This window comes from Astatotilapia calliptera, chromosome 19 (assembly GCF_900246225.1).
Source record: "Astatotilapia calliptera chromosome 19, fAstCal1.2, whole genome shotgun sequence".
NCBI lineage: Eukaryota > Metazoa > Chordata > Actinopteri > Cichliformes > Cichlidae > Astatotilapia > Astatotilapia calliptera.
The window spans coordinates 27,224,870-27,245,514 of record NC_039320.1 but is presented as its reverse complement, the minus strand read 5'-3'; the positions used below and the strand labels follow the sequence as shown (position 1 = coordinate 27,245,514).

Sequence of the window (20,645 nt, the reverse complement as noted above, 5' to 3'; positions counted from 1 at the left end):
TAACAAGAGATAACAGATGACAAAAAGCAAAACAGGTTTACTAATCACATTTATTTGGAAAAAAACAAAACATATCTGACATCTTACACAAATAACCAAACATAAATAACAGCTATCAAATTACAACCAAATCATTTGGGTAGGGAAGGAATGGAAACAGAAACTGAAGATCCAAAACAGGGGACAGAAATTTGATACACACATTTTAAATCTTCAGCGGACCGTGTCGGACTAAAGCTAAGTGGAAATACTATCCCACAGAAGATGAATAGCAGCAACGGGTTGAGAATGACAAGAAGAAAAACATTCAAATTTTGCTGGAGTCTGTAAACAACCACTGTACTCGCCCGCATGAAACTTTATCCCATGCAGCTAATGTGGCACTTTTGTAGGTACTTCCCAGTTACAATCACATGCATGGTCCAGACTAGGAAGAGGGAAACTGAGAAGCTTGCCGGAGTTCCCTGCTTCGGCCTCCTGTGTCAGCATCGGATTCTTACAATCTTTCACCGGAGAGTCAAAGCTTTCAGTTTGCAGCGTATCGGCTTAAAGAGGGATGACGCTGTACTACCTCAGTGCAAAAAGACGAGATTGAGAGGTAACCTGTAGGACGTGTAGACGATCTTTAGACATTTACACACACGTTAACAAATCAGCTGCTATCATCAAAATTTTTTAACAATTTCATACAATTTACTTGGTCATAAATAACATTACATCTCTCACGACTCGAAGGGCCGAGGTGTCGTGCAGAAACAGATATAGACGACACATTTCTCGTCCTTGAAATCGTGTTCGTCTTTGGACAAACCTTGGAGCCAAATTTTGCTTGAGGCGTGGAAAACAATCCAAAGCTCCCAAAGTGTTTGACACAAATATAAAAATAAGAAATTTTACAAAAGTTAGAAGGGCTGGGAATACTCTAAAGCTGCAGCCAGAGTTTGTGATTGCTTGCTGATTTACTTATAGAGCACACCCGTTCCTCCATTTAGATTGCACACTCCTGAAGTGGATTTTTTTCACCCTCTGTTGGACAAAAGCGTAGTGCCGACGAGGGAAATAGTACCAGCGTGCACACAAAATTGGCTTGTAGCGATTGCGTAATAGTAACAAACTATTCTGGCACAAAAGGCGACTAACTCGTACCTACAGCCGTGCTGTGTCAGTTACAAAATACCAGTGTCTCAGGAAAAAATCCCCTAAAAAATGCATTTTCATTCTACCCCACAAAGAGGAAGGAGGCAAACAAAAAACAATAAGCGTGGGGAGTTACTGAGGATGGAGCACACAGCATATCCGCATGTGCGAGTATTAACTTTAGTTCTTGCTATTATAAAAATAAAATACTTCCTCAATGATGATTTGTCACTAAACACACATGTTTGACGTATCTGAAGACTTCCCTGGGATGATTATGTTCAGGCTTGTTTTTCTCTGGGCAGCTAATTATGATGATCTTTTATTAAAGAAAAAAAAAGTGCTGGTGATAACAACATTGGCAAATAATGACGACTATCTGTAACACACACAATCAAGTATAGCTTTGTGGTCTCTCTCAGTGTGTTACATCCTTACACAGGTGGGTGTGCTTATAGTGCAGTAGTGTGTGTGTTTGTGTGTGCAGGAGGATGCACTTCTGTGAACAAAGTCTCACTTCCCTCCTTTGGGTTTCCTTTGTGCGCACAGAGGTCTGGCACCTGGCTGTTTGGAGTGGACTGGCTGGACCTGTGTGTTTGTGCCAGATCTCAGACTAAATATCCCTCTCTGACATCGTCTGGGGTCGCAGCCGCTCTCCTGACCCTCTCGCTGGGCCTCGGGCCACCGCCACGCTTGAAAATGGAGTGCACCGTTCTCCAGTCTCGTGAGGAAGAATGCTTGCTAGTGTGAACTCCAGATGAGGAGGAGACTGCAGTGGCTGAGGTCTTGGTAGCTCCAGGCTGCCAGCTGGGCTCCATGACTGTGTTAATGACTAAATATTAAAAAAAAATAATTGAAATTAGTCATCAGCCACAAGAAAATTATTTTAAAATTATTTCCATTTAAATAGTTTCTAAAGGGTCTGAATGACTCACCTTCGAGTTGTCTCTGAACTCTCCTGAGTTCTTTCAAGATAGATGAGATTTCCTGAAACACAGACGTCTAACTTGGCTCAAACATGCAGTGTTTACCAGCATGTGTTTATCCTGTCATTCAACCAAAAGCACACTAACCTTGTTGGATGTTTTTGCAAACGGGACATTATTTTCAGAATCGACCTTGGCCTCAATCTCTTCCCAGATATCCACTCTGTCCTGGAACATCACCCTGTGTGCAGAGGTGCCTTTCAGTCAACGTTCTGCTCTCTGACACTGATCATTTTGCAGAATTTATCACAGCAAAAGTAAGCCACAGCTTTCGTTTGACGTCTGAAACATTACCAAATAACGACCAGGAAAAGACAAGCTGAAGCCGCATGTAGCAGAGGAAACAGTTTTTTCATCTGTGTCTCATTTACTTAGATTAGATCTCTGCTCTTGGTCCCATATCGTCAGCCAATCTGTCTGTGAGCTGACTCACTAAGTTACAGTAATTAAATTAGAGCTGATGCTCACTGCAGTCTGGCTGTCAGACAGGATCAATAAAGTTTTTCATCAAAGCCAGATCAGGAATGGAAAGAGAGGAGTTTAAGTGTTCATGGTGTCTGCTCTTCTTAGTATCTTACTTCATTTTGTCAGCGAGCTGCTCCGTGTTTTCTCTGATAGCAATTATGACCTGAGACACCGGATTCAGCATCGCAGTGTCCACAACGCCCTGAGGGGGACAACAATAAAACACTTTTATAAAAGAGCTCTCGTTACAGGATATCTAAAGGAGAAGCAACTGATCATGTCTGACCTCTTCTCTGCTCCTGGAGTTGTGTTCACGGTCACTCCAGCTCTGCTCAGCTTCCCCTAATGGTGCAGAACTTGGGGGGACTTTCTGGTAACTGTTAGCCTCTGAAACATGCTGATCAAGAAAAAGATGAAATAAAGAAATACGTTTTTTATTTTTTAATGGCAGGTAAATGCATTAGAAGACTTAGTGTAACTATGGTTTTCCTTTATTTTATTTAAAAAGAGATGACTAGAATCATCTTCATCTGAGCTCTTTCATCGTCACTTTGGGCTAATATCGGTCTACAAGCTATGAATCACTGTAAAATTTTAAAATGTGGTGGAAACCACAAAAAAATGTTTAAGTCATAAATGGTCCCATATAATTTTCAATTATGAGCCAATTCCTTTAAAACAAATACCAAAGCTGTAAGAGAGGTAAACAAATCCATAGCAGGAAATGGCTTTACAATTAAAAACATCATAACAGCACATGTTAACACATGACTGCCGTCAAAAATGCCCTCACTCGTTCACTTGAAGTTTAAGGTAACAACGGTACCTGTTCATAAGAAGCCGCCGTGGAGCCTGGTGCACTGCACTCCTCTCCGGGCTCGCCATCACCCGCTACATCGTGGATCTCTCTGGCTAATATTGCCAAGTCTTTGGCCAGATCTTGACTCAACCTTCAATAAAAAAATTAATAAATCCATATTGTATTGAATTTAAGTATTCCTTTTAAACCAATTCTCCACAACAAAGTCAATGCAAATATTTTTGCAAGAAACTAAAGGAAATATCCAATAATATATATTCAAGTTTAGTGTTGCAGTGAAGTAAATTAACTGTTTGAACAGATAAAAATCATCATCTACTGTGATTTTTCACACAACCCTTAACTAATGAAACAAAAATAAATGCTTAAAACTGTTTGCGTTTGCTGGAAAACCCAAGTATTCACACCAGAAACGCCCAGCCTGTCATATTTCTTACCGTGCAATCTCAGCACTGTGTGTGGACCAGTTGTGGAAGGCATCTCCCTCGTTGGTCTCCTCTTCAGAGTCTCTGCCGCGGTGTTTCGGGCGCAGGGCCACGATCGGCTGCGGCCGAACCGGATTGCGTGGGCTATGAGAAGCTGAGGAAGGTTGGGAGCGTTTGTGTTTAGGAGTGCTCTGGTTTGAGTCGTACTCCTCATCTGAGGTAGAGGTATAGTCAGAGCCTTTCTGTCGTCGCCTAGAGCCTTGGTGTTGTGAATTGGTTAGTTTTGGAAGACGAGGACAAATAAGTTGGGAAAACAGGAGAGAGAGAAAGAGATGCCATGAAAGAACCACCAAGAAAAAGAAAAAAACCCCACTGAGTGTTTTAATAGAAACCCCCAAAACATTTCCCCGAACAAGAGACAGACATGATGCTGTGGAAGTCTTCATGACTTTCCAACAATTTACTGTTGTTGTTTTTAAGGGGGGGTCTGAACCAAACTCAAATGAACACTAGACTTCCACAGTACAGCGGCTGAGTACAGATAGGAATAAATGAGTTTAAAAAATAATACAAGTTGATGTGTAATGTGAAACATATTGTGTTAAAGTCAGGACCAGTAATACACTCTCAAAGCACGGCTGCATAAAGAAACGGCAATCCAGCCTTCACTTCAATGAGTGTACACTGTGCAGATGAAAGATATTGAACATTGGAGAATTAATATTAGTGTTAGTTTCCTTCACACACAGCTGTTGTTTGATGAAAAAGTTCTTAATTGCAGAGCTGAGAAATCGGTTATATTAGCTGAGACTTATAAAGGCTTCAGACCAATTCTCTGTCATGTCTGACACACATTGCAGGCATGTCATTCCCACAATGCTAAATCCGAGTTCATTTTTATGGCTGATAAGGCCCTGCACTTAAATATATAAGAACAGATGGTGTGTAAGTGCCGGTACTATACTTACTTGCTGTGCTGCTGGCATATTTGGCACTGCTGGAGCGAACACGAGTGATTGGAGTTCTGTTGAGTGCTGCCTTCTGTGGCCTTTCTCCCGGCTTTGGCCCTGGACCAGAGGCCCTACGAGTGGAGCTGACACCCAGCTCTGCGCTGCGGTTGGAAAATCCTGTGCTTCTGCCTGTCCACTGTGGGGTGGAGGAGGCCTCGTTGTCACTGGGTGTGTTAAATGAGCTCGTCCGTTTCCGAGGCATGGCCAGCATATCCAGCCTGGAGAGTTTCTTGGCTTCCTGGGGCTGCTTAGCTGGGGTGTTGTTGGCCTCCTGGTACAGCTTATCAGTCTCTGTGCCCTCGTTGTCTGAGGCCTCTCCGAGGCGAGCCCGGCGCAGCATGGAAGTCCTGGTGGGTCTTGGGGCTGATAGACTGTTGGCACGACTCAGTGCCTGGGACACTCTGGAGCTCTTGGTATCCTCCTTCTGAAGGGGAATTGTGTATTTGCGTGTTTGTTTGCTGTTTGACTCCTGATCAGAGTATGGTAAGCTCTGGTGGTCATCACTTAGGTCTGTGGAACCACGTTTTCCCACACTGCGTCTCAATCCGACTGGCCTCCTCAGAGGTTCAGTCCTGTTGCTCCTTTCTGCTTCCTGAGTACGGTGCTTTTCTGAGGACTGCTGAGTCGAATCCTGACTAGTTAGGCTAGCTGAAGACCTCTCTCTCTGGAGGCCACTGACCGACACTTTTTTTGTTAGTGTGCTTGGCTTTGTCTTACTGCTGTGTTGGCTGACTGTACTGGAGGTGTCCACATCAGACTCCCCAGAAAGAGAGTCCATAACAGGAGATGGAGTGTTGGTTTGTCCTGCTTGGAGTTTGGCTTCCAGTACAGCCAGAACATCTTCAGTCTCTTTGAGAAATGAATGCGTGTCCTGACTGTTAGCTCTCTGCAGTAATTCAGGGTTTAGATCTCTTTGAGCAGGCTGGCTAGAGATGTTAGGCAACCTGGTGCTGCTAGATCGCTCCTTCGTGAAGCTCTCCTGTCTGAATAACGGGGATGCTTCTTTACCCTCTGGCCTCTGTGTTGCCTGGCTCAGTACAGGAGCTGATACAACAGGTTTGACTCTTGCAGACTCCTGACTGCCTCTCAGTTTGGTCAGAGTGGCTGTTGAAAAGGTTTTGGTCACCTGTTTTCTCTCAGCCTTAGGCACCACCTCCTCCTCTGACCCGATGTAAAAAGATGTAGACTTGGCCGGGAGCGTGCGCTTGTCTCCATTTTGGTCCGACAGAGGCTTCCTCTTCTGCTCTACAATAGATCCATCATCTGACTTGCTGGCATCACTCAGGCTGTCAGGCTCTACATCGTCCTGCACAGTTAACCTGTGAATGCCGTCTTGAGCGTCAGGGACCCCCAAGCTGTTATCTTCAACATCAAATGTTGAATTTGGGTCATAATGAACATGAATGCTGGGAGCTGGAATGTCACTCTTCTCCCCCGGTGATGTCAGCTGCAGGCCGCGCTGAACTCTTTCTTGGCTTTGGCTGAGCGTAGCCTTGTGGACGATTGTGCCTCGTGCTGAAGTGGAACAGTTTTAATGCATATTAACCACAGACGATGACGCTGAATATCATTCATATTCATCAGGGTGTCTCATTATCATTTCAAATAGAGCAATGGCTGGTTAGGTGGCTTACCCCCTTCTGACAGTCCCATCTGGGAATGGATGTCAAAGAGGCCGGACGAAGGCCCAGATTCTGCATAGCTGTCTGCCAAGCTGGCCCAGCAAGACATCCACTTAGGAGCCCCCTGTAAGACTGCACCTCCTGACTGAACCTGTAAAAGATGGCATACAAGTTATTCATTACTGTTAAAAATAGCAAAACTGTTAAAAATATAATTCCCTTAGTTCCAGTTATTATAAATTCCAAAAGAGCAATCTGGTTCAAGTGCTGTATGCACTTGAACCCTAACATGTTGTACTAAACACGTGGTTTGGTTTTCTGTTTTCTTTTATTTGGTTAGAAAAGAAAAACCCAAACGATCATGAACCCAGAGCCTGTGTGCAAAGAAGAGGCAAGTGCACAAATCAAAAGAGAGACACCGAAAAAAGAGCAAAAACCAAGAAGGCAAATCAAGGAAGCACTACATCCCGATTGGTGCAATCAGACACTTGAGTCTTACCGACTGAAAATAATCATTGTTACATTAAAATGATCAATCATCTATCCATTCATCATTCAACCCTGAGCAGGAAAGTTTACCTTCACCAGACTCTGTCCCTGCTCTGGAGCTGGCCTCACCTCCCCACAACTTTTCTGACTATGCTCCTCCCTGCCCTGAACAATAACAGGCCTAAATGCTGACGGTGTTTCTGCTTCACTCAGGTTCGTTCGCTCTGGGCTGTCAACGACACCAAACACCTGTCAGGAACAAAGCATTGCAAGTGGATAAGTGCACAGAGAGGCAAAGCAGGACTGCTAATGTTCATGGCTCAGGACTTCACTCCGAGAAACACGAGGAGACCGGTAATTAGCAAAGCTGCCTTATTTCTTTTAAAACGAGCATACGTGAAAGAACTTGCCTGGTCAATCTTGCTCCGTGCCTCTTCCAGCTCCTTATCGTGAACATCTGTTTCAATAGTGTAGGTTCCTGCGTCACTCAGACTGTCCTCCTCTTCATTTCTGGGGCCTGTGGGGCTCTTAACGTCAAAACTTTGAGATGCTGGGGGCATAACAGGAGCCTTGAGGGGGACAGGTTTATGAATTGGCGAGGAAGTTTGAGGCTGGAAATGAGCGGGGCTAGTGGTAATTTGGCCAGACTGTGATGCTGGCCCTGACCCTGCTTTAGATGCTGTAGTATTTCTCTCCCAGGTGGCAGAAGAGATCTCCTTTGCTTGTTTCAGTAATTCAGCAGTAAACTCCTGGGTGAGTTTAGATTTGCGGCCCACGCTGCTAAATGGTCTTGCGGACACAGATGAGGATGAGCGGGAGGAAAGGCTGGTGCTGATCCGTTCTTCAGTCTTTTCCCTTCGTAGAGAGCCAGCTCTTTGGGAGCCCATAGAAGCAGGGCCCTTCAGGGGGATAGTGTACCGTTGGGTTGGTGGAGTAGTGGTGGAAGATGGAGGTGTGACTTGTCTCTCCCCAGTCGGACTTGAGCTTTTCTTTACTTTCTCCAGCTGTGGCCTGAGACTGGAGGGTTCTGGTGGGGCCATGATATTGATGGACTGGGAACGCTTCTTTCTCTGGTTGTCGTCAATGAATTCAATCACAAAGGCTTGGTGGGGCTCAGCTTTAGCAAGACTGGAAAGGGACTGGGACTCTGGTGGAGAGCCAGACACAGGCTCCACTGAGTCAGGGGAGAGAAATCGCTGTGGTGGGGAAGCTCTCAAGGCTTGTGGAGAATCCTGATGTTCTAACTGGAGAAAGTTATTTCCATTGAGTGCTGGGTGCCCCGAATCACTTTGAGAACCGTCTTCATGGTAGTTTGCTGTTGATGGAAGGAGAACAAGTTAACACAGTATTTCATCTAAAACTAGAGTAAACAGATGGTGTATAAGAGACTCACTCTTGGTGGTCTTCAGAAGAGATGGGTCACTGTTTGTGCTGCACACATCTTCATCTTGCGAGCTCTTTCCCATCATGCTAGCGCTGCTTTGGACGAGCCAGTCAGCAACTTTACTCTCTGCTGACATCACCTCAGTAGGTGTGCTAGCAACCTCAGTGGAAGGTTGCTTACACTGACGGAAAGAAAACTTGGTCACATGGTCCTTGATTTTTATTTTACCTGGCGTGCATTCATCAAATTCGATGGTAAAGGATGCGTGGCTTTGAACCACAGGGGGTGTGGGGGTGGAGGAGATGCAGTCAGAGGCATCTGCTGTGTCTTTTGTTGGAACTTCATGAACCTGCGACTCTGGTTTCTTGGTAGGACGCTGCTGGAACTCCTTTGTTGGGATCTCAAAGTAACTGGGCTCCCGGCGGTAGGAGAAGATGGGCTTAGCCTGACTGTCTGGCAGAGAGCCATTGCTCTCATATGTGGGCACATCTTTAGCAGGTTCTGTTGTCAACAAAAAAAAGCTTTTAGTGTGCTGAATATTAGAATATTGTCACACTTATATCAAAGTTCCTAACTCAAAGTTAAAGGAACTCAGATTTATGTAAATCTCTTAAAGCATAACCACTAAACATTTCCTGAAAATAAGAGCCATAAATAACATGAAGGTTCCAGACGGTGGGGCAGCACGGTGGTTAGCACTGTTGCCGCACAGCAAGAAGGTCCTGAGTTCAATTCCACCATCAGGTCTTTCTGTGTGGAGTTTGCATGTTCTCCCCGTGTTTGCGTGGGTTCCCTCCGGGTACTCCGGCTTCCTCCCACCGTCCAAAGACATGCAGCTTGTGGGGATAGGTTAATTGGATAATCCAAATTGTCACTAGGTGTGAGTGTGAATGGTTGTCTGTCCCTGTGTGTTGGCCCTGCGACAGACTGGCGACCTGTCCAGGGTGGACCCCGCCTCTCGCCCTATGACAGCTGGGATAGGCTCCAGCGCCCCCCGCGACCCTGAAAAGGAGAAGCGGAAGCGGATGGATGGGTTCCAGACGGTAGGCTGGGAAAACAAATCATGTGATTGGTCTTTGGATGCCAGCTGGGTGTGGCCAAATACCACTTTAGGAGTTCAGAGTCCAGTGGAGGGTAGTTGAGGGGGAATAATCTGTTTCAGTCTGGGCAACGTGAGGAGAACAATCACCATCATCGGCTTAGATGGTCATAATCCATCATGAGGCAGACAGCCACTGGTTTGGCCTGGCTATCAGTCCACAACTGACAGCCAGGGACCTGCCTTGGGCTTAACACCATCTACCTCTCAGTGACCCACAGAGAACATCAAATGCCACAAAAAAGGCAACTTTAAATCTAATTCACAAACATGGGAATATCCAATAAATGCAATTAAATCACTAATATAAAATACATTCTGCTTGTAAAGACAAACACTTCTGAAGGCATACACCAAATGAAAGGAGTTTACAGTGATTGCATGTAGAAATATAAGACAGATTCACTGACCTGGAGATTCCTTCTCTGGAAATTTTCCACCTCTGCTCTCCTTTTTGTTGGCCGGGTCCTCATCTTCTCCCCACCAGGAAGGCTGGCCATACAGAGGCGTGGGCTTGGATATCGGAGCATCTGTGGAGGCTAGCAGGAAAAAGCCCACAGACAGACACAAACACAATCAGGTACATAATATACTAAAAGGTGCAGGGAGGAATGGTAGGAACAAAGAAAGAGCCAACAAAGACGTGAATTTAAACCACTGCTTGGTTTTATAATCCAATAAGTTTGTTAGTCACATGACAAAACAGTGTTTTGTTTGACGTTGCAACAATAAAAAGTTACACAATGCTGGAGCTCAGAAACAAAGCCTTACGCTGCAAGTGGCCTTTGGATGTTTCAGAGCTCCCACACATTCCCATGACACAGAGAGTGTAGTGGGGGTAGGGAGGTCAAACTGTGATGCCAGATGTATCAGCAAACCACCAAAACATAATCCTCCTCATGTGAGGACAGTACAGCTAATCCTAATCTTTATAGGAAAAATGGAAGAAATCGGTCCAGGATATAGAGTAAGCTGGGCACGCAAAGGCTTTATGTATACAGAGGTCTCTGCATATATTCTCTTAAATTTGAGACTAGTTAGCTTGGCTAAATTTGCTGATGATATGTGTTTAGCAAGACTTGCCATATAACCTGGCATACTGTTCCACACAAGCCAGCCAGCCTCTACTAATCAGATCATCTAGAAGCTGCCGTTTGGCCTGATAAATAGGATAAACAAGCTCTTCTGAGTTTAATGTGGCTGCACAATCCCAAGTATCAGCAGCACTTGACCACTGTTGCCTTGGACACACACAATAAGACATCAACACAGTGACCGAAGAGGCAGAGGGGCACGTTACAGATTCCTTTCCACTTATTTAATCTTCCCCTTTTAGCTAAAGAAAATGTGGGCGAGTGTAGCAGCTTCAGTACACAGAGCAAGGTTATGCTAAGTGTATTATTTGGCATCTCAAACTGTGCACAGACACAGAGGTACAACAAAGACGGGACATAATCTCCCAAAATAAAGGTGGCAGTTATTAGGGACATTAGGAACTGTGTTTGGAGGAATTTTTGTTTTAGCTATTGTTATAACTTACTGGATTTGTTAAGTATGGAAACTTTAAAAAGGAAGCCACTACAAGAGCAACCACTGGGAACGCTGAACTGTTAATTTCATGCCCTCTTTTTTTCCTCTCAATACTAAATAGCCCTGGGTCCTGGCACAGTAATGTAGGCCCGACTGAGTCACACACTGTACAAGTGAAGTGTCCTGTGCTGCAGACAGCTGGAGGATTGGAGTCACTCCACATCCTGTACAGCTGCAGGGGAAAACAAGCACAGAAAAAGACACACACGTCTTTTTTTTCCCTTCTCTACGAGGCTTGTCAGAATTAAAAGAAAACAAACCTAATATGAGGCAAAATAACATATCAAGACCTTAAACAAGCTCAGCCAAAGAGACTGAATTTGCATCAGCATTTGTCAACAGAGATATGCAAGCTCGGTCTCTGTGAGGCAAAGAGACTTTCCTACATCAAACAAACTCAACATGAATGAAAGTGACACTTTAAAAAGCGTGTACTCATTTTCTCTAACATACTTCTCTCACTGAGGCTGTAGATTTAGCACGACAGCACAGACTCCTTTGAGTGCAGGCAGTAACTGCGTAGCAACAAGTAAATATAGAGTTTGCACTGAAAGATGTCTTGCAAATAATGAACTCATACTTGCAGGCAACATAATCACACTCTGCTCCAAAGTGATGTTTACTAAAAAAAAAAAAGCTAACAAAAGAAGAGTTTCTCGCAGTGCCGCAGTCAATTACACAGCTATGAGAAACATGAGGCGTGTGCTGGAAAAGTCCTATTTTAGGCACAGTTGTAGTTTTCCTTCTAAGCTCAAAGGCCTGATTATGGAGCAGAAAGCACAAGGCTGCTGCTTGCTAGATTAACTACAGCTGGAAAACGTTTCATCGGTGTGAATAAGCTTCATTCATAAAATGCCTAACTTAACAGTGCCCCGACTGTTCTGCTGTTGACATAGAGTGAAATAATAAATTCACTAAGTACATGTCAGAGTAAAGAGGGTGTGAAAGAACTGGAAATATCAGCAGTGACAGATCTACCATCACCTACATGGACAGAAGTGCCAAGCTGGGACTAAAAACCTACAGACCTTTCTAATTCTACAGCACGTGGCTGAACCACCGTCAGGCATGTCTGACTGAGATAAGACTGTTTGTCCTTAACTCTTTACCCCTCTGCTTGTCTGCAAAGCCCTTACTCATGTATACTTACTCTGGCAACCCTGGGATGTCAAGATCTACTTTTTTACCGACACCACAGGATTGTAGCATCAGCCTCTCTACTCACATGGCATCCTAATCCCACAGCAGGGAAGCTCTTAATAAGAGAAGCCATCATCCTATCGAGGGATCTATGGCCAAAGTCATGCAGTACATGGAGACTCAAGCAGACTTCCTCTTCCTCATGTATGTGGGACCAAGCTATTCAAATCCACTTCATTTAAAACTGTTTCTCTCATGCACCCAGAACAATTTATCTACTTCTGTTATCATAAAACCTGCAACCTTCCTTCTAACAAATGAACTGTGTGGATAGAATTATTTACCTGTGAGGGAGTGGGCTTTACGCTCAGCTTTGTCCTGGAGTTTGGCATTGGATAAAGAGTCTTTGCTCTTCTCTGAGTGCTGGAAGTGCAGTTTTTCCTTTACCTTGGCCTCCAGGGCTTTTATGCTAAGCTGCAACTGGCTTGTGTACTTCTCATGCTGCACACACACACAGACAGGAGGGAAGCAGGATGTGAAAAACCTTCCGCCAACAATCAGTACAGCTGTAACGGTCCTAACATATACACACTGTAAGGAAGAATATCCACCAGAGACTCAAGCTTCAACTTCTAAATATTACACATGCATCATTTTTATTTTAATTGAATTCAGCTACAGTAACTAGCATCATTAAACATGCAGAAATGACTTTAAGTGTTAAGTTATTTAATTTAATATGAAAGAAAAAATTTATTGTAGATAATTAAGCTCTAGTTTGCCATGGTAGGAGTTGGCCTGGGAAGATTGTGACTATTTTAACATATTATTTAATACCAAAATAATGTTAGTCTTTCTCAGTAGGGATCTACAGCAAACAGCTATCGCTGAAGACAGTCGAGCACTGACGATTAAAAAAGGAAGCTTACTCTTACTTACTTTAAGCGCTTCCTCCGGGACTTTGTGTTGACTCTTTTCCAGGATATACACATGCACATGTACAGATGGAGTTAAAGGAAACAATCTACATATTTTTCTTTTCAAACAATTAGATATTAGAGATGTCCTGACTGGAAAATACTGAGCACTGACCATTACTTTTTTCTGATTGAAAAATCAGAAATGTTGCTCATTTCTCCGTTTGCACCAAGACAACAAATAAATCTTTATTATAACCAAAAAATAAGTGAACTGGTTTACTGTCTTGTAGCACTATCACGAAACTTATCAGTTCTAAACTGATGAGACAACAGATAAACATCAAGAGACATCACCTATAAAGCTATAAATGTATTTATAGCAGTGAATTACTTCTCGAAACTGTGCCCCTTCACCTCTAACGACAAAGCATGTCTACGTGTATCTGTACACTGAACAGTGTTGCTTTGTGTTATCTAACATACATTTCACCACTCATTAGTTTTCTCCTGAGGTCAAAGGGCGCAGGCGGCTTCCGGTCAACAGTTCACTATCCTGGCTGAAAAACACACAGGATTTTCATGCCAGTAGATCAAGGTGGAGAAAAAAAATGTAATAAATGTGAGAAAAAGTGCTGCTGACCCCTGGTCCTTTTCTGTGTTGAATACCAAAGACCAATGAAAACAAAAGCAGAAAGTCTGGATAATGTATGAATGATACACGTCCAATGATGATTAAGCCAACAGAATTAAAAAAAATAAAAATGCATAAAGTTTAAAACATAAGTATAAAAAAAGGATATCATAACCAAAGCGAATGACATCTGACAGCTTTAGGGTGATATATGTCTGGTCTGGGATTCTGAGGTCGTTCACAAATGTCTGCAAAACAGAAAAACAAAACAAAATTCATAACATTCACTGTTCATTCGCTAATGAAGGTAATGACTCACAGGTGACAGGCCTTCTAATTCCAAGCACTCGGATACCGTAAGGTGCTTTGCCAGCGGACCTTTCCCATTGAAAGTTAATCCACCAACACGTTAAAACTCTGATGAGATTATGTTGTTATGCAATGTCAGTAAGCTTTTATAAAATGGCCAGGTGGAAAGAAACATGTGCAATTTGTTCATCAATTTGTTTTAACTTCTCCCTTAACTAACAGATGGTTAGAGGAGTTACTCAATTTATCTTTAGATGATTAAAAGTAAAGAAACAAGGATAACACTGTGCACCAAACAGTAGCTCTCATTCTACACAGACTAAACAAAGGTAATTAGGGAAGGATTTCAGTTATAGGCCCTCGTACTGTTCTGCTCTGATTAGTTTAGCTGCAGTTACTAAGGCCAAAAGAAACACTGAGAACAATGAACGGTTTCTCCCACGGCTCAGCTCAGGATTTCATTTGGATAATGGTGCAGTGAAGTGGCAACAGCAGCAGAGAGACAAGGGAACAGGGTGAGATCGAAAGATTTTCTTTTTTTGGGGGGAAATGGTCACTGTTTGCCCAACCGTTTGCACACACACACATTTTTGTACTAAGGGATTTACTGCAGTTGAAACACGAGCCTTCGGTGATACCAGAGACTTTTTTTGTTGTTTTTTGCACAAGCTGAAGTACAAAGTTTGGAAGTAAAGACAGACCCACTCACCCCGTTCAAGCTGCCCAGGTCCTTCACCATGTGCTCATCTGTATTTGGGTCATAGTTGATGACAGCATGCTGTTTATCCACACTGCGAGACTGAAACAAATGTGGAAAAAAAAAAAGTGCATGATGTGCTGACAACTTGATTACATGACATGAAATTTGTGATCATTCATTTAGATTCTAAATTGAGATCCCAAGGTAAGATTTTCCAGGCTTACAACTGGGATTCTGGAAGGTGGCGACAGTACGAATTTTACCGATATGCACCATAGGCACTGAGTCTATCAGAAATTATGTCAGTTTAACAGCTTATTCAGTTTTGGGTTGAGGTGGTGTACACTTTGAACAGGTTGCCAGGTCATCACAGGGCTAACACAGAGCGAGAGAGCTAACCATTCATGCTCAAAGTCACACCTACAGCCACGTTAGAATCAGCAGTCGACTTAACATAAATGTATCTGGACTGCGAGGGGAAAAAACAGAGTACTCAGAGAGAACGTGCCACCTCTATAGTGAAAAGGTCACTGCCAGTCAGCATGCAGACCTGGGACCTTTATGCTGCGAGGCAACAGCACTGCACTGCTGTGCCGCAGTAGTTATTTTTGATACCTAAAAAGTCCTTTATTCTGGTTTACACACAATCCCAATTAACAAAACTGTGCACAAATATTTTCATTAGGAAACCCAAGCATGAGATGGAGCAGCGGGTAGCACTGCTGCCTCGCACCAAGAAGGTCCACCATCAGGCTGGAGCTGTTTGGCTTCCTCCCACAGCGCACAGACATGCACAAGATCAAGTTAACCGGCAAGTCTAAACTGATAAAAGGTGTGAATGCAAGTGTGAATAGTTGTGGTGTTTCTGTGTTAGTTTTGTGATAGACTGGCAACCTCTCCACCGATGACAACCCTGAAGTGGATAAGAAGATGGATGGATGGGATTGAAACAGGAATTTTCTTTTGGATGTGCCAACGCGCCCTAAACTAACTATTCGCCCTAATCTACCAAAATCTTCTCTGAATGCTGAAGTTTCTGTGCACGCATCTGTTATTACACAGTTGTGTGGAGTACCCACAATGTTGTTGTACATGTACAACAACAATAAAAGGGCTATTCTATTCTATTCTATTAAGCAGAGTAAAAATGCGTCTTCATCAATTAAGTTCAGGCTAAGCCAGTGATTCAGACTGACTCACTTTTTCTTCTCTCCTCATTAGGGCCTCAGCACAAGCGAACTCACTGAGTGCCAAACTTGTCTGCAAAATTAACACTGTCATTCAATGGACAATTTATGGGCTTGTCACAAACTGTTCCAAACCAAACCCTAACTGGGATAAACAGCAGTCGGAGGCAGTCTGTACTGCCTGTGTTAATCAGCTCAATTGGTCGCCTTTTAAATAACTTACTTTAAGTTTTTAGTGTTGGTTAATCAATTTGTCGATTAGTTTAACAGATCTGAATTCATAACTCTTAGTCCTTAACTTCCCTTTGCACCCCTTATCAGAGGAAAACAACGTATCTCTGGCTTAAGAAACAATAACAGGCCACTGAATTAGAAACAAAAGGCACTCAGTATCATTGTAGAGGCGTACGGTCTAATTACTTCTCATGGAGATACAGACTGATCAAACACTAGTACTCATGGAAAGTCCAAACTTTCAAGGCGAGGTCCTTAATTGTGCGGTTTGATAAAATTTCCCTTAAGCTGGATCCGTGCCTCTCATGCCAAATGGGATTCTCTTCTTGTAATCTTTCAGATACAATGTGAATGAGGGAGGAAAAAAACTCCCCAAGAAACCCAAAACATTTAAGACATTAAAGACAATATAGGGCAGGAATGGGCTATGTGCCAAGTCAGGAAGAAGCCCCAAGCACTAGAAATATCTGCATCGCTTCAAGCTGGGGAAAAAGATGAGGCGGCGACGCCTAAATGTGGACATAAGCAACTCTGTGGTTTGCGGGGCTTTTCTGCACATAACGCACAAACTAAGGAAAGTATAAACAACTGCTGCCGAGGCAACATTCTTCCTTCGCTGGTCTAAACACAGAGCGAGAAGAAAATGGGAGGAGAATATTACACAAAAACCACAAAGAAATTGTGTTTGTGGCACACAGAGCATGGAAAAGCAACACATGGGAATGCTTTAGTTGAGTTTTTAAGTCATTGTTTGTGAGGCTGCGAGGGGCAACTTTGAGTGAAGACACCGTCACATGCCAGAAGCCTCCTGCTGGTTTTTCGCATACTTGTGTGACCAGCTGTCCTGTCAGACATCAGTGCAGAGTAATGCAACTTATCCTGAGCATCCTGAACGTCACGTACGACACTCTGCGTGACACTCACCTGGAGCATGAGCTCGCAGTCGTCCCGACCGACGAAGATCATCTCGCGTGGCAGCCTGTGACGCGTGCCAGAGCTGCTCACCAGAAACCATGATGTCACACTCATGTTGGGGTTGCGAGTCAGGACCTTCTTGGCATCCTGGGAAAAGACGACAACCAAATAGATCTAGGATGGCAAAAAATCTTTATGCTAATTTAATGTTATCTGAAATTTGCTGTGCTTGTTCTTCATTTTAAATAGGCTATTTATATTCCATTTATAATGATTTGTTTCACTGATTTTTGTCAGTATTTTATATCAAGCTTTTTAGGCAGTATTAGTCATTGTAATTTCTTGTGTATTTTTTCCTCCAGCTATTTTGTTTGGTCATATTTTGTTTAATTTCACTTAATAAAGTTGATGACTCTGTTTTGGCAGGAACTTTCAAACCTTTGGGATTAATCATATTTTGCTACTATCTGAACAATATTGAATATCATTTTTTTTAAGGGCAAAGAAAAACCCTCACTGCAATGAGAGGATCTTTTTATCCAACCAGTTGTGTCTGGCTGTATTACTACCAGCTAATGCCATAAAAAAACGGATCCCATTTTTGTAGCTAGATTTTCACTCGTCAGGAAAGGCTACACAGCAGAGTATGTTCACACAAGTAACAAACGCAGATATCGTAATCGAATAAAGGCGATATGAGATGTTAGAGTTGATCTTTTTGATGAAGCATGCCGGGAAACTTGTTGCAAATGGCTCCTGTGAGGAGTAAGGTAACGATGGCTAACAATTCAAACTTCCAGCTCAGGTTTAACTTCCTGTAACCTTTGCGAGCTAACCATTAATGGCAAAAAATACAAGCCAGTGTTTGTATTTTAAATTACAAGCTGCTTGTAAATAAACCACTATTTTTTTTATTTTTTTTATTTGATAAAACAGGAAGCTGTTGGGAGTCTGTCGGTGAGGTTGTTTAGCTAACGCTCGTGAGCCTCCGGCTTGAACGAAATAAGCTATCTCCAAACGATTTCCCCCAACAAGGACTCACCTTTAAAGCCTTCTCCGTTTTACTCCTGAGTGAATCCAGTGTTTGTCGTCCCACAGCAGTTTGGAAATTCGACGTCCGACCGACACTCACTTACAACAAGCTCATCAGGTGACAACGGGCAGGTAAAGTTCGCTCACACCCTTACCTTCCTGCGGGAATGACAACCGGACGAAACTCAAACCTCAAACGCGTCTCCTCCCGTCGGGCTGACGTAGCTTGACAAGTCCCCATCAAAAGCGTTTTTTTCTCTCCGAGAGGTTAGAGGAGAGTAAGAGCTCTCACTCTGTCCGGGTTCCGGGAGCAGAAAAGATGGCGGCGGCTTCAAGCTGAAAGCTAAGGGTCGTGTCCAGAGGAAGAGTGTTGTATATTTTTTTAAAATATCAAAAATGTCTACCTACCTTCTTTATTTTTTCATTTTATTAATTTATTTATACATTTCTCTTTAATGTCGGCTGCCCTGAATTTGTTAAATGTGTAATGTTTATTAGCGTGGTTTCTAAGACTTTTTATGGGCCTAATTTATTTTATATACAGTTGAAAAGTTCTAACATCTGACGTTTGTGGCGTAAGTAAATGGTTATCTATTGGCTAAATAAATTCAGAACTTCGACGCGCATGTGCAGCACAACATAGCGCTAGTCGCCATCTGGTGAGTAACCGCTTTTATAGACGATCTACGGCTTTATTCGTGTCCCGACCGGACTTTGTTTATCCTGTGTTTCGCTTTGGCAACGCATCCCCGTCTAAATAGAAGAAATGAAGGCGTTTGGGAGAAACAGCCTCTAAGAGCACGAACAATAGGAGGTCGTCGTTAAAATCAGCTCATTAGTTAAAAGTGTGCAAAGCGCATGTTAACTCATAAACTATGTTAAATTTAAAAAAAAAACATTATCACAAAATACCACCGTTTAACTTTGCAACAGGTGGTGATAATCGCTGAAACAGAACTCTGGAGATGATGGCAGGCTATAAAAAATATTAATCCAAAGGCAGAAGCCTTGCACCCATTAGATGGCGCTCTAGTTTCAATTTACAGTAGAGCTGCTCCGGGTTAAAATAAAAAAAGAAAGATTTCATCACGAGATTCATTCAGGAAATTTCAAAGAAGCCACAAGGTCACAATGACTTTCTGTGTTTATACTGGGTGTATAAACCATCCAGTTTATTTTAACACTTTCGTATTTTACTGAATCATGGTGCATTTGAGTGCAATGAAAACAATGTTCTCATATACTGGCCATGCATTATGTGCTCCAAAACACTAAGTTCACTGTGAGGCAAATGTGGTTGAGTTTAGCTGAATTTGCCCTCCACCTAAAAGAGGTTTTAATCAGCAGGTCTGACCGGTTTCCGAGGGCTTTCCCTCTAAACAGAAAACACCCAGCTCTGTTACGATTAAAACCTGCTCTTTCACCAATTCACCACTTTCTTCCACAGACGCCATGAGTCAGCACTGAGACAAATCTCTGAGAAGCATATACTTTCACGGTGACATCACTGGATGGAAACTGAAACTGGATAGAGTAAAAATTTCCCATGAACCAGACAGTAACTGTGGTTCTTTTTCTGTGCAGCTGGTGTTACACTTTTTCTGCTTTTGCATATCTCACGTTAGGTCAGCACTTTAATATTGTTTATCTGTCTATACAGCTTAGAGAACTTTAGACAAATCTATGTGGGAATGTGCATTTCACCCACATTTACCTCATCACCACCACACTTTGTCATGTGTGTTGGGGAAATGCACTTGGAATCAGGTAAGGGACTTTTTTGTCAGGTGAGCTCCACAATGGTTCAGACCTCGCAGTCAGTGTGTGGCGCTGTGCATTGCAGCTGGCCAAAAGACAGACTGTGAGCCCTGGCTGTCAACATCTGCTCCAGAGACTGTACCATCTGCCCGAGGCCCCGGGGGGAGCATCTCTCCTCGTCTCAGACCAGCTGTGGAGCTCCAGACGTGGACCTGAGCAGTCTTGCAGAGGTGGAGAACACGGCCAAGACACAGTCAGAGGCGCTGAGTGCTGGAACATTTGTCACACACACTTAGCCATGTTTTATCTGTGGGGTGTGATCACAGTGAGGTTTAGACAAACAAAACTCCTGCATCAGTTCTTTCTTTCACTATGTAGTGGCAGATTACCACTACATACCAGTTTATTTTAAAGCTTTTGTTACTTCTTATTTGTAAATCTACACAGCAGTATGTCAGTAATTCAGATCATCTCCAGCTGAATCAGTATTTTTGTTTCAAAAACGTAATGTATTTACAGCTCTGTGTAAAAGTCTTCAGACACGCATATCTTTCTTTCTTTCTTTGGAAAATGGGAAATATATGCAGCAATTTCTTCAAAAGTGCAAACTCATTGAAATAAAGTATGAGGCAAAAACAGAGTTTTACGACTCTAACGAGATTTGAAAGTCAGTATTTGTTACGACCACATTTATTCTTCAGCACAACCTGAACTCTCTTAGATAAGCGTTCTTCTCGTTAGTCTTCAGAAATAGTTCTCCAGGCTTCTTGAAGGGCATTCAAAGCTCTTCTT

At 43.0% G+C, this 20,645-nt stretch overlaps 1 protein-coding gene across 4 annotated transcripts; it reads right to left on the bottom strand.

Annotated features, from left to right (window-relative positions):
* Positions 1–32: 32 nt before the first annotated feature.
* cep170ba (centrosomal protein 170Ba) lies at positions 33–18,397 on the bottom strand. Of its 4 annotated transcripts, none has more exons than XM_026152515.1 (19): positions 18,106–18,397; positions 17,073–17,210; positions 14,737–14,826; positions 13,888–13,966; positions 13,107–13,165; positions 12,512–12,668; positions 9,848–9,976; positions 8,348–8,839; positions 7,365–8,269; positions 7,045–7,203; positions 6,478–6,616; positions 4,802–6,358; positions 3,846–3,987; positions 3,415–3,538; positions 2,875–2,985; positions 2,702–2,790; positions 2,211–2,304; positions 2,073–2,124; positions 33–1,969 (listed from the first exon to the last, which is right to left on the bottom strand). In XM_026152515.1, exons 2-19 carry the CDS (start codon positions 17,175–17,177, stop codon positions 1,746–1,748), a joined length of 4,707 nt encoding a protein of 1,568 aa, XP_026008300.1. In that variant the 5' UTR covers positions 17,178–17,210; positions 18,106–18,397; the 3' UTR covers positions 33–1,745. The 4 variants fall into 4 exon arrangements, with proteins under 4 accessions (XP_026008300.1, XP_026008298.1, XP_026008299.1 ...); XM_026152513.1 differs by having other exon boundaries at positions 3,846–4,092; positions 18,106–18,396; XM_026152514.1 differs by having other exon boundaries at positions 3,846–4,092; positions 7,084–7,203; positions 18,106–18,396.
* Positions 18,398–20,645: the final 2,248 nt, after the last annotated feature.

What these genes read in the sequence shown, in the direction of transcription:
- cep170ba (XM_026152513.1), bottom strand. Translation starts at nt 17,177, where the DNA reads ATGAGTGTGACATCATGGTTTCTGGTGAGCAGCTCTGGCACGCGTCAC. An exon ending in TAAAGCCCACTCCCTCACAG is followed by an intron (nt 9,977 to 12,511) that starts GTAAATAATTCT and finishes TTTTCCTGCTAG; the next exon opens with CCTCCACAGATGCTCCGATA. An exon ending in ATATGCCAGCAGCACAGCAA is followed by an intron (nt 4,093 to 4,801) that starts GTAAGTATAGTA and finishes CACAACACCAAG; the next exon opens with GCTCTAGGCGACGACAGAAA.